Source organism: Lactuca virosa, chromosome 9 (genome assembly GCF_052849685.1).
Source record: "Lactuca virosa cultivar CGN04683 chromosome 9, Lactuca_virosa_CGN04683_v6, whole genome shotgun sequence".
NCBI classification, from domain to species: Eukaryota; Viridiplantae; Streptophyta; class Magnoliopsida; order Asterales; family Asteraceae; genus Lactuca; species Lactuca virosa.
Window position 1 is genome coordinate 191,765,403 of NC_136434.1, and position 14,468 is coordinate 191,779,870.

Sequence of the window (14,468 nt, forward strand, 5' to 3'; positions counted from 1 at the left end):
GGTGCTAATCGGTAAGGTGCTTTTGCTATTGGCGTCGTTCCTGGTAACAAGTCAATACGGAATTCTACTTGTCGATCAGGCGGTAATCCGGGAAGATCTTCGGGAAATACTTCCGGATAATCACACACGACAGGAATGCTCTGCATCTCATTTTTCTCCTTCTTAGCATCGATCACGAATGCCAAATATGATGTACATCCTTTGGCCAAACACTTTCTGGTTTTCATTAGCGAAATGATTCCAGAATTTACCCTGCGTTTGTCCCCATACACCACAAATGACTCCTTCCCAGGCGGGTTTACCTTTACAATCTTCTTCTTGCATAAAATCTCGGCATCGTTGGCGCTAAGCCAATCCATTCCCAGCACGATGTCGAAACCATTAAGTTCGATAGGAAATAATTCCTCGTGGAACTTATTCCCATTCAGGTCGATTAAGATGTTTTTCATACGATGGCTAACAGGTACAAACTTACCACTAGCAACTTCGACTAATAAAGCATTATCTAGTCTATCGACAGGCAAAGCTAGTTTTCTACCAAATTCATGCGAAATAAAGGAGTAGTTGGCTCCAAAATCAAATAAAATTTGGGCAGGCAATTCGTTTACGTGAAAGGTACCTGAAGCGACATCAGCTTCTTCTTTAGCAGCTTCCAGTGTCATCTGAACGGCTCTCGCTTTCGGCTTTGGAGGAATGTTGGGTCTTGCTGCCTCCTTCTTTTTCGGACAGTCCCTAGACATGTATCCCTCCTCACCACAACCATAGCAAACTTTCTTGGTGAGAGTGCATTCGTTGGCAAAATGCCCTGGCTTTCCACATTTGAAGCATGTGGCCACCACGTCACATTTTCCGTGATGCTTCTTCTTACATTTGTCGCACCATTTCGCTTCGCCTCCTCCTCCTCTCGAACCAGATTTCGAGAATTTACTTTTCTTGTTGGACCCTGAAGGTCCATCGAACTTCCTTTTCTCACCAACCTCTATTCTTTCTATACCCTTTTCCTTCTGCTGGGCCTCCACATTCTTAGCTGCTCGAACAGCTGTTTTCAGAGTGGCTGCCATCTTGACTGTCAGGCCAAAGTCGACAGGCAGTCCATTAGCAAACCTCTCAATCTTGGAGAGTTCCGTTGGCACTAGGTACGGAAATAACTTCATTTTCTCAGTAAATGCAGTAGCATAGTCGTCTATGCTCATTCTCCCCTTCTTCAAGTTTTGGAACTCATTGTTCAGATCAATCAGATCTATCTCTGAATAATACTGCACCCTTAATTGTTCCAAGAACTCCTCCCATGACATTTTCAGGGCATCTCCTCGTGGCATAGTATCTGCCAACAACTTCCACCAGCTCAAGACTCCGGTCTTCAGTTGTTTAACTGCAAAGACAGTCTTCTGTTTGTTGCTACAGTCGCAACTTTCAAACACCATCTCCATTTCGGAGATTCAGTCCATAATCTCAACAGGCTTTGGGCTTCCAGAAAGACTTGGCGGCTTGGCGCCCAAGAAATTCTTGTACATTCGCCCATCCTTGTTGTTTCCCCTTTCCAGGTCATTCCTTTGTTCTCCTTGAGTCCCAACTTGACTCACAGTGCGACTATTGTTCCCTTCCTCTGATCGCTCAGGAATCGGTTCGGGTTCCTCAATGGGTATGATAGGTTCGTCCCTATTTCCATGCAACATCTGTCTCATTTCTTCCTTTTGTTCGGCTAACATAGCTCGAATCATGGCTTGCACTCCAGCCATGGTGATTGGTTATGGTGCAGCAGCTACAACAGGTATTTGCTCAATCACTGGTTGTTGAGGCTGTTGATTCCTGTTTTCGTTCGCATTTCCAACTCCGCTTCTTGTTCTTGTCATTCTTGATCTATACACCGAATAAGGTGAAATTTAGATCTTCGTTCGTGATAGATATTACGATCTTCCATATCACTCCGAAACGTTTACATGCTAGTTCTAATACCGTCGTCATACACTTAGAATCCTAAACATATAAGGTTTCCAGATCCGGTCGGCAACAGACCATAGATCCGAACAAATAATATCATATAAGGCAACATATAACATTTAGCACATAAAAACATTTTAGGCAACTTTCCTAAAATAAACTAGTGCTCGTGTCTAAAATACAATAGACACACACCTCATAACCCTTGCTTAGCATTCTAAGTTTAAGTCTAGAAATCCTACAAATTCCTAGTTCGCTTAAACTAATGCTCTGATACCAACTGTGACATCCCCAAAATCACGGCCATAAAAGACCGTTTTAATTTATGCTTTTTAAAATAGTTTCAGAGTAAATCCTTTGATTTAAAAGAGTTGCGGAATTTGTTCCCAAAAACAAAATATGATAAAATAATATTTACCAAATCATTTCATCAAGAGATGCATTTTCATTATATAACAATATTCGGGATGTCATGTTCCGATAAACAGACCAAAAGCATAAACAACAAAAGATAGACCATACAATAGTTACATATAACAACTGGTCTAATATCAAAAGATCTTGATAAGTCATCCAACTTATGCTCTCGCGCCACTACCTGTAATACAACAAAACTGAGTGGGTCGGGCTTGGGAGCCTGGTGAGAATATAGGGTTTTCAACCCACAATAAATAATTATATTTAATTTCACCAACCAAAAATAACCCGATTACCCATTCCCATTATCCTCACTTTACGTCCTTAAAACAACATCTATCTCAAGGGACCTAATCTATGATTTTCATCGGGACAGACATTACTGCAAGGGGTTTCCTCAACAATAGATGTCCTAAAGGCAACCATGAGGGGGATAGAGTACACCGGTGAACATATCGTTCACAACACCTACAGGTTATGAGCCTGCTAGCGTTCCATTGGACTGTCTAGAAAGAGTCCGTGGTCGTTATCCATACTCCGCTGAATAACTAGATCAACAACAACAACATCGAGGCCTCTCATCTGTTTATCACACATCAACTATCTACCCATGTTCTACCCAACATATTAGTAGATAAAAATATATATATTTTTTACATAGTTTAAAACTTGTATAGCATTCTCATTCAATACATATTCCAAACAACAGATGAGACACATACACATAACACGTATTTCATAGAGAATAAATCATATCTATGAGATAGAAGAAAGTGAATATACATTCACACATATAACAACAAAATATACACATAACACGTATTTCGTATAAAATACTTCATAATTATGCGTTAAAAGAAAGTAACCACACACTCACTTGATCTGAAGATGATCGGACAGCACTACGGCTTTAAAAGTAGTATTCTTTGGTGAAACCGGGATCACTTCGCACACCGGGCTTCTCGCGGGCAGAGCTTCGGCTCGGAAACTCTTTTCTTCTCGGGATCTTCGGGCTTCGGGACTTGCTTCGGGTCTCGGGATGATACCGGGGCTTCGGGGGTACTTCTTTGCACGTAAATCGAGGTAATATTGGTGAGAGAGAAGAGATTTGGCAACCACAAACGGTTGTCCCTTTAAATCTATTTATAGGGTTGTTTTCTCATTTTCCACGTCGTGGGCTTGGTCGTCACTGCATGCTTCATCGTCCACTTGCTCTGTCAGGCTCCAGAAGGCGTCAGAAGCCATGCCACGTCGTGGTCTCTGACAGTTTTGGGGTTTCGCGCCCGAACTTCAGAAATTCATAACTTTCGCATACGAACTCCGTTTTCGACGTTCTTTATATCGACGTGTAGGTAAAAACAAGATATACAACTTTCATTTAGACTTTGTAGGCTAATTTTGACTTTATTTTTAATATATTAATAATATACTATTTTTAGTAGGCCGGGACAGGAAAACTCCGTTAGAAATTCATAACTCCTTCATCTGACGTCCGTTTTCGACTGTCTTTTCACCGTTGGACTACTATTGATGAGATCTTCGATTCTCGTTTAGATTGTTTCGGCTAAATATCGCTCGATCTCATATTGGAACTTCGGGCTGTACACTGGTAAGCCGAAACTTCGAAAAATCATAACTTCCTCATACGAAGTCAGATTTGGGCATTCTTTTTATGCACGCTCTCGGTTTAACGAACTCTACAACATTCGTTTAGATCGCTAAGGCCAAATATTTCTCTAACGTAAATTCACTATTTACGTCTTGCTGTGTCGTACCGGTTCTGTCGCGAAACTTCGACACGTCATAACTTATTCGTTATAACTCGGATTTCGGCATTGTTTATATATTAGGAAACCTCGTTTCAAGTACTACAACATTATCCATAGATATCGGCTTTATCTAACATCTAATTTTGACGCTTATTTTCATACTTAATTCAATTAAGACAAACAGTTAAGCACAAAACACATAATACTCAAATAATACACTTCTATTATTTCAAAACGGGTTACAAAGGTTAACCTAGACTATTATATCACCATTAATGACAAGCCCAGAAACACAGGCGTTACAACATAGTTATGTTTTTGCTATACATTCGACTTACATAGAAAAAGGTTCTTTTACATTACAAACACTTATGATAAACTATGGTAAGTAGAGTTTATGTTTCATACACATTACAAACAATTATGTTAAACTATAATAGGTATAGTTTATGTTTCCATTAACACAACAAACACATTTCGGAAGGTTTTATTCCCACAGAAAAAGGTTTTACACTCACGCACACTACACGTAAACTTGTTAACGTAAATTGTGAGACATTCTTCTTAGTACTCCTAGAGTACGGGTTAAAATTCCTGGTAGTTATAACCAGAGTCTCTTGTAGGGAGAACATGATAGTTGTGTATAGATCTATATTGGGTTTGACAAACCACACCTGAGCTGCATGCAACAGCTAGACCGACAGGTCTGGGGTGACAAGTGTCATTAACTTTTTCGACGCCTGAGAAACGTCGTGGCAGGTTCATTAGTCATAGTATGGTTATAGCGACTCACATAGGGAGTTAACAACACATAAAGTTTACGGGGATTTTCTCAAATCAAAAAGGGTTTTATGTCGATTTAAAATCACTTTTTATATCAATAAGTATGGATATTACTATACACTTTCGGTCTTGACTTTTAAGACTACAATGCATTCTATAAGGAAAATATTGGATTTTTCTTGGTATCACACAATTCATTACAAAGATCGGTTTCCAAACTCTTCACCTAAAAAGCTTATGAACTCACCAACTTAATTGTTGACACTTTTTCAAAACTACTTGTATTCTCAGGAAATCAACGAAACCAGGTAATCACAAGCTTTTGAGGATGGAACGCTACGGAGTTGAACAACTATTTTTATATCATGTTGTAATCAATCATTGAAATATGTAACAATTGAAACCATGTAATTCTTTTCCGATTATATTTATGATTGGTTGTATTGCTTTGATCACTATTATACTCGTTGTTATGATACTGTACATGAAGTCCGCTACCCCTGGACGTTTCTGCCATCCTTGGTTTGGGGGTGTGACAAAATGATAGGAGAGATGCCTTTGTACGCCTGTTGTATGAGCTTGTAGACTTGCATGCTAGTACTGATCAGTCAGTGATAGGATGGTCTGATTAGGTTATGCTTGATTCTGATACTTGATGCTCGAATGCTGCTTGCTTTGTGATTTTAGGAGTCCTAACTAGCTTCATCTAGCTAATAAACGAATATACTAAGTTACATATCATGTGAACTAAATAATTTTAGAAGGTTAGGTTTTAACTCTATTGCGCAGCTCTTGTTTGATTCCAAACTTTGTAGTGTGAGACCTCGCATTTGAAGAATTATCTAGTTTTAGTGATATGTGATGGTCTTCGCGAGTTAGTTAGAAGGAGATAGCTGGGATTCCTTATGCAGCTGATGGCGGAGAGTGGTGTGGAGTTGTCTAGGAAAACCTAGGAGAAGATCTAGTGTTGGGAGCCTTATCTGTGAGGGATGGATAGATGGATTTAGAGCAACCTGGTTGAGTCAAAGCAATTCTTGAGGAGAGTACATATAGATGTAGAATGTAGTATGGGCCCGTACTACTGGAAGCAGAGGATCCGTACTCGATTCAAGGAGGGCTGCGATAAAATCAGGAAGCTTGTAGGGTTGTGATTCCCCGGTATATTTTGATGTGTATTCTGATAGTTTTTGTGGTCTATTTTCAGTATGGTGGTATTGTGAGGCAGACCAGTCGGCAGTTCTGGTGCCTGTGAGGGGTCAGGCTCAGGATCTGGAGTCGGGCAGCTCGATGAGCAGACTAGGGAGTTTCTCTCATCAGAGATTACTTGTTGCATTCCCGATCAGACTCCTGTGATCTTCGGCTCGGTCAAGGAGGGTATCTTAGAGGTTTTGGAGGATCGATTGAGCTCGTTTCGTTCTGAGATAATGGCTATTGTAGGAGCTCGATCTTTTACATTCAGGGAGTTTTGGGCTTATGGAGCTCCAGATTATCATGGGGGAGAAGGACCCCATTGCGAGCAGGCATTGGTTAGCAGATGTTGCTAACACTTTCCGCACCAGTCGTTGTCTTGAGGTGGACAAGGTCAGACTAGCTTCCTGCCTTTTGAAGGACAGGGCTCGAGACTGGTGGGAGGAGGTAGGTAGTGTTGATGGGATGACATGGGATGATTTTTCGACCAGGTTTCGAGCTAAGTTTGCACCGATTATTGAGGTGCAACAGTTGGCGCGAGAGTTCCAGGATCTCCGCCAGACTATTGAGACAGTGGTTGAGATCGCTGCTATGTTCAGGGAGAGGGCGCTTCTGGTTCCGCAGTATGTGGCGGATGAGGAGATGAAGAAGGCCCGATATCATGAGGTGCTGAGCAGCGACATCCGACAGTTTGTGAGCCGATCCAGCTGCAAGACGCTGGAGGATATGATAGCCCGAGCCAGGGAGAGGGAGATTGACCTGGAAATGGAGAGGAAAAGGAAGCCAGATGAGGTTCAGACATCAGGGGGTTCGAGCAAGAGGCCCAAGGTATCAGATTCCAGATCGAGGGGCCATCAGGGCCGAAGCCACCGTGGCAAGTGCGGCAGGACACACGAGGGTGCGTGCAGTAGTGGTAGTGGTGGTGGTTCTGGCTGGTTCAAGTGCGGCCGTACCAGTCATTATAGCAGGGATTGTACTGCTACCACTACCCAAGGATCAAATCTGATTTTCTTTCATTGCAATCAGAGGGGCCACAAGAAGGCCCAATGTCCGAGTTTAGCTGCAGCAGGATCGGTGTCAGCACCCGCTCCTGCGACTTTGGGGATTACTGACGGCCGTCAGGGCCAGACAGATGCGCCTGCGGCGAAGAGCAGGGCTTTCCAGCTGACGACAGAGGAGGCGCGTGCAGCTCCTGATGTTGTGGCGGGTATGTATCTTCTCCTTATCTCTTTATTTATATTGAATTGTTCCTTATGTTTATGTGTTTTATTTTAGGATCGTTCCTTGTGAACGGTATCTCTACTTTGGTATTATTTGATTCGGTGTCTACCCGATCTTTTGTGTCGCTTGTGCTTAGCAAGAGATTTGTTGGAGCTCCGAGGGAGCTGGATCGTCCTCTTGATGTGGAGATTGCTGATGATAGGATAGTTGGGGTTGCGAGAGTTCATCGGGGTTGTACTCTCCAGTTGTTCAGCGAGCCATATCTGATTGATCTGGTTCCCATTCCTCTGCATGGGAACAAAGTCATCGTGAGCATGGATTGGTTGAGCCCTAATGGGACAGTGATCGAATGTGAGCAACAGTTAGTGCGGGTTCGGACCCGAAGTGGGGGAGAGTTGGTGATTCAGGGTGAGAGACCGCAGTGTGGGCCGATTATGTGTTCTGCAGCGAGGACCAGACGCTATCATCATTAGGGTTGCTTGGGTTTCTTCGCCTATGTCATGGATACCCGAGATAAGGGTAAGTCGACCGTGGAGGATGTGTCGATTGTGCGGGATTATCTGGATGTGTTCCCGGAGGATTTGTCAGGGGTACCTCCGGAGAGGCAGGTGGAGTTCATGATTGATTTGGTTCCAGGTGCGGCTCCAATAGCCAAAGCACCGTATCGGCTGGCTCCTCCCGAGATACAGGAGTCGTCTACACAACTGCAGGAGCTGTTAAACAAGGGATTCATATTACTATTTTTTAGCAAATAATACAAGATGCAAAATAAGTTTTTCTCTGGAAATAACAAATTTTCTATTGTTCATAACAAATTTTTACATTTATATTTTTTTCCTCAAGAAATTTTAATTTAATAGTTTTCATTCTTTAGAATTTTAAAGTTAAATTGTTAGTATTTTATAAGTTGCAATTTTAGTCCCTTTCTATATTAAAAAATTATTTTTTGTTTTATTACATAAACTTTTTTTATAGTTTTTTTTTATTAATTGCAAATAAACTTTTCGATGCGATAACTTAAATATTAGTTTATTATAAATTTCATATTCCATTAACAAATATGATTTTTTTAGTTTTTTTAGTTTGACATAACGATTCATATTATTATTTTTTTCATTACTTCAGACAAAAACACTATTTTAATATTATAACATTAAAGTATATCTTTTTTATATTTATAAATTAACTTATTTTAATTTTTTTTTATAAATTAATATGTTGATAAGACCATATTAATAATTTATAATAACTTATAAACTAATTTTTAAACAAACTATTTAAAAGTAATTTTTTAATAAACTACCCTTTTTCTTTAACATTCGAAACACATTTTAATACTCTTGACTACAAAAATATACATATTTTTGTCATTTTGTTAATAATTTAATATAACAAACTTTGCATGTTTTAACATTTTCCCTAAAATTTTGCCAAGTAGTGAATAATGGTATGGCAAAGAGTGGATAAAACAACTTCCAACCCACCAAGTCTTTCATCTATTTAATCAACCCCCCTTCACATATCCCATTTCTCTCTTCTCTCTCTCTCTCTCTCTCTCTCACGTCAGCCACCACCACCCACCGCCAGATCTTCAAATCGAAAAGCATCTCCTCTATCTCTTCGGCCACCGATTCAGCATTTTTCAGCTGCTGATTGCAAAATTCAGTGGTTGAACGTTTGCTTGTGTCGAAGAAGATAGTGGAGGTGCCAAGCTTTTTTCAGTTCACGGTGGCGGTGGCGTTCGACTTCTAGGTTTAGGGTTTCCCTGAATTGGATGAGTAAGGTGGTGCTGGTGGTTTCTTTCTTTGTTTCCAGAGAGATTTTAGATTGTGTTAGGGGAGAGTGTGGTTTGGTGATTCATAGTCGCGGTAGGTGGGATAAATGTGGCTGATTTAATTATTCCTTTCCCAATTCCGGCATCAATCGCTACTACCCTTTTGTTCTTGTTAGGTTTCTTTGATTTTTCCTACTATTCGGTTAGTTTGTGGGGTTCTCTTGATCTGATTTCCAGAAACAGGAATTACACCTTGTGAGATCAATCTCAAGTTTCGAACGATTACGATGCAACAAGATCCGCGCAGAAAGGTTTACCTTCATTCTAACTTAACTTTTCATTTGATTCATCTTCGTGCTCAATTTCATTGCCAATTTTGTAATTTCAAACATCAGAGATCTAATCTGTACCCTTTTAACTGAATTTTGAAACTCGAGCGGTTATAAATTATAATTGCCAGTTGATAGAAATTTTAAGCTGGAACTGCACTATAATTCGGTCTTGAAATTTCTAACTTCTAGAGGTCAATGCCTCCGATTCTTTCCTAACATAAAATCGCCTATCATTTGAGATTTCCAACTCCAATTATGGATCAATGAGTAAAGCATCTGTGATTTGATCTTGCAATTGTTACTTTACAGAATCCAAAAGAGGTTGAATTCTTCACGGAGTATGGTGAATCAAATCGATACAAAATTTTGGAGATCATAGGGAAGGGAAGTTATGGAGTCGTTTGTTCAGCTATTGACACACACACCGGGGAAAAGGTTGCAATCAAGAAAATAACCGACATTTTTGATCATGCATCCGATGCTATTCGAATTCTGCGTGAAATCAAATTGCTAAGGCTTTTAAGGCATCCTGATATTGTTGAAATTAAACGCATCATGTTACCACCATCAAGACGAGCCTTTAAAGATATTTATGTAGTATTTGAACTCATGGAATCCGATCTTCACCAAGTTATAAAGGCCAATGATGACTTGACACATGAACACCATCGTTTTTTCCTCTATCAAATGCTACGAGCTTTGAAGTATATGCATACAGGTAAAAACTTATTCTCTGGATAAAATAAATTAACGATGGCCCACTTGGGAAAATGACAATAAAAAGTAAATGAGAGTAACAAATTTGTAAAAAGTTAAAGACTTGATAGGATACTTTCTTTTAACTCTTCTTTCTGTATTAATACTGATGAATTAACAAATCTTTATTGATTCAGCAAATGTTTATCATCGAGATCTTAAACCAAAGAACATATTAGCAAATGCAAATTGTAAGCTCAAAATATGCGATTTTGGATTAGCTAGAGTTGCATTTAATGATGCCCCACAAGCCGTTCTTTGGACAGTAAGTTTATATATCTTTTTAAATATATACATTTACACAAGGGCGTTTTTGTAATTTCCCTATTGTGTTGCAGGATTACGTGGCAACAAGATGGTACAGGGCACCTGAGCTATGTGGATCATTTTCTTCAAAGGTATATACATATATTATAGCTGTTGTTTTTTAGAATGTAAAAAAACCACATGTTCTTATTCTTTCTAAAAGATCTTGAAAAAACTAGTTTATTTACTTTTGTTATGGTAAATGAAAGGTTAGAAAAGCTTATAGGTTATTTTGTAAAAATTACTCATATAACCTTATGTGGAGCATATTTTGTCTTTTTCAGAGATGTATGCTGCTGCATGGGCAAAGAATGATTCTTGAGAATTGAGATATGTCAGTAAATATATGATTATTTGTGTATACAAAGTTCTTTGAGTCAATCTTGAACACTGTTAATTCCATTTCTATCCGATTTTAGTTAATTTTAGATTTAAATCAATCTTTAAGTGCTATCATGAATGCTTTTATGTTTTTCTGATATCCCAATTGTGTTTTTTTTAAAAGAAAATTAATTAATTGTGAACTTTCTAATTGCAGTATACTCCAGCTATTGATATATGGAGCATAGGGTGTATATTTGCAGAAGTATTGACAGGAAAACCGCTTTTCCCTGGTAAAAGTGTTGTTCATCAGTTGGAATTAATAACCGATCTTCTCGGGACACCATCAGCAGATACAATTTCTGGAGTATGACTCTTCACCTTTTTTTTTTTTTTTTTTTTTTTTATAAAAATTCAGGTAGTGTTTGGTGTGGTGGAATCGGAAAAGGAATGGAATGTTTCATTCCATTGGAATTAAGAAAAGCTGTTTGTTTTGCATGATGGAATGGATCATTCCATTCCTGAAGGAATCTGATTCCTTCCATTTAGTTAAATTTCATTACTTAGGTGTTGGAAGTTTTTTTTTTTTTTCATCATGGAATGGAATTAAAAAAACAGGGTGTAACCGATTTTCTTTATAAATTTTTTTAACGACACAATTTTTATTTAGGAATTTCATGATTTTTAATTATATTAAATCTTATTTTATAAAAGTAACTACTGTTTTTTTTCTTAATTATGATTTTATTTGGGTTTTTAATGAAATTTCATAGTAACTAGAAAACCATAATGAGAGATTTTATCATGGTTAATTTCTTTCTTCTGTAAACATGATTCTTATTTTAGCTCCTTTTTTTTTATCCAACACAGGTTCGTAATGACAAGGCAAGAAAGTACTTAATGGACATGCGTAAAAAGCAACCCGTTCCATTTTCACAAAAATTCATAAACATCGACCCCTTAGCACTTCGCCTCTTACAAAGAATGTTAGCATTTGATCCAAAAGATCGCCCAACTGCCGAAGAGGTATCTTTCATCATCTTATATTTATTAATATTATACACAATATTATTATATGTGATTGATGACAAACATCTTAGAATATATTATATATATTTTTTTTTATTTAGGCTTTAGCGGATACGTATTTCAAGGGGTTGGCTAAATTGGAACGCGAGCCTTCGTGTCAATCAATCTCAAAGATGGAGTTTGAATTTGAGAGGCGGAGGGTTACAAAAGAGGACATTCGGGAATTAATATTTCGAGAAATTCTTGAGTATCATCCTCAATTGCTAAAAGATTATATGGCGGGAAACGAAAACACAAATTTTCATTATCCAAGGTATAATAACAATAACAGGTTATACTGTGTTTGAAACTCACTTTACCGTGCAACAAATGGACCCTACATGTTTCCTTGCTAGTATTTTTGTTGGGCCTAACATTTTTTTTGCGTCCGTGCAGTGCTATCGGTCAATTTCGAAGACAATTTGCGTATTTGGAGGAAAATGGCGGGAAAAGTGGGCCCGCTATGCCTCTAGACCGAAAACACACATCCCTCCCAAGATCTTCGGTTAATTCAAGCATGATTGCTTCTAGACCGCAACAAAACACAGTGTCATTTGACAATAGACGAGTAATAGATAACACAATCACTAGCACTAGCAGTAGAGTAACCGATACTCCCGGAAACGTGCCACCTTACAAGGCGGCCGCCTCCACTACTCGGCCGCCACCCAAGATGCCAACGCCCACCATCGGTACATGATCTTTCTTCATTACTGACATACATCCATTTGCCATATCTCATAATCATAATATTCAACAAAATCTATCTGTCATATCTCATAGTCATAATATTCAACAAAATCTATCTGTCATATCTCATAGTCATAATATACATCTGTCATATCTCATAGTCATAATATCCAACAATATCTGTTTATCATATCTCATAATCATAATATGTAAAGCAATATCTGTTTGTCATATCTCATAATCATAATATGTAAAAATACTGATTTTCATTTGAAGGTAATCAAGGAAGAGCAATAGGGCCGGTGGTACCTTATGAAGAAGTGTACGACCCGCGGGTCATGGTTAAAAACACGGTTGCACCACAATATGTATATATGACAACAAACGGGCCGGAACCCGTTAGGGACCCAATGGGTCCAAGCCCACACCCTTACCAACAACCAAAATTGAGTGGGGGGGTTGTGATTGACCTAAATAGTAACCCGTATTACACCCAACCACCACATGGGCACCATGTGGTGCACACACATGGACACGAGGTGCACCCACGGGGTCAAACACAGTTCGGTCATGGTCATGGTCATGTAACCGCTCATGCGGCTCATACTGTTGTTCAAATCGGACTTTCTTGAAAGATGTTTTATATTTGGGTCGCGTCGGGTTATGGTAACTTGGAAATGGTGTTTAGTTGCTAGTTTCTTGTCTTGTAAATGATGAACTCCTTTTAGTGATGAAAAATGGAAGAGTGGTTTTGTTATTGCCTTTTGTTATGAGTCCGTTTCTACTTTTTTCCCCCATTTTAGGTCATCAATCTACTTTTCTCTTTTACTAGAATTGGTGACCTATTTGTGCTAGATTAGCTTACACGGGAATAAATTAGAACCGAGTTGTTACTTTCAATTAAAAAAAGGTAAATGAATAAAATTTTCACGAAAGTAGGTTGCATTTGTCCCTTTGAAAAATTTGATATGTTGCTTAAAATATAGGGGAAAGGGTACATTGCATGAAATAGAATGAATTTAGTCTTTTGGGAATTATCATAGCTTAATAGCCTTTAATGAGTGAATTAACGAAACTAGAAAAGATCGTTTTAACCAAAAAAAAAAAGAAAAAAAAGCTGTGAAGATCAAGAAAACTATAAAAGGTTGTGGGCATTCTAGACCACTAGAATACGGTTATCTTCAATTCTATCAAAAAGACAAATCCCACATTTAATAATTGAACAGTTCTGAAAGGAAAAAAAAGGAAAAAGAAAAAAAGGACAGCCATTAACATTTTCTTTATTCAATTGCCGACATGTTTTTTCTTACATTGCCGGCGGCGTTAAATCTATTCCAAAATAATGCTTTTTTCTTGATTAGTCGACAGTCTAATTCTAATGATTCCATCGAATCGAAAAAAAATTACACCGTAATTACTTTTGATCATTAATAATTATGCATAAAATATATGAAAATAATATGAGCATCTTCAACTCATTAATAATCCAAAATAAAACCAACTCCAACCACAAAACACTAAAACATACTAAAATGGTATTTTGATTTTTTACATCAAAATACAATTTTCACTCCAATCACATGGAAGAGGCTGCTTTGTGGTTTGATAAAGGGTTACGTGGCTCGATTGAAGACATTGTGTTTTGGGGGGGTCCGTTCTTTGGGGACCTTTAATGACGACTGGCTTCGTTACCAATTAGGTTTGATGGTTTGAGGTTGTACTCAGCAGTAGGGATGAGATTTAAAACCGGAAAACCGGACCGGAACCGGAATCGGACCGGAACCGTTAGAACCGGAATATATAGAACCGGTTCCGGTTCCGGGTTTAAAAATTGGCTTTATCCGGGTTCCGGGTAATCCGGGTTTGGGTCCATCGGGTCCGAGTAAACCGGGTCTAAGAACC

The 14,468-nt window shown here is 38.6% G+C and overlaps 1 protein-coding gene across 1 annotated transcript; it reads left to right on the top strand.

Annotated features, from left to right (window-relative positions):
- Positions 1-8,816: 8,816 nt before the first annotated feature.
- On the top strand, positions 8,817-13,323 carry LOC145137928 (mitogen-activated protein kinase 15-like). Its single transcript, XM_079072068.1, has 9 exons — positions 8,817-9,404; positions 9,735-10,143; positions 10,319-10,446; positions 10,520-10,579; positions 11,026-11,175; positions 11,679-11,834; positions 11,939-12,150; positions 12,273-12,568; positions 12,843-13,323. Exons 1-9 carry the CDS (start codon positions 9,381-9,383, stop codon positions 13,196-13,198), a joined length of 1,791 nt encoding a protein of 596 aa, XP_078928194.1. The 5' UTR covers positions 8,817-9,380; the 3' UTR covers positions 13,199-13,323.
- Positions 13,324-14,468: the final 1,145 nt, after the last annotated feature.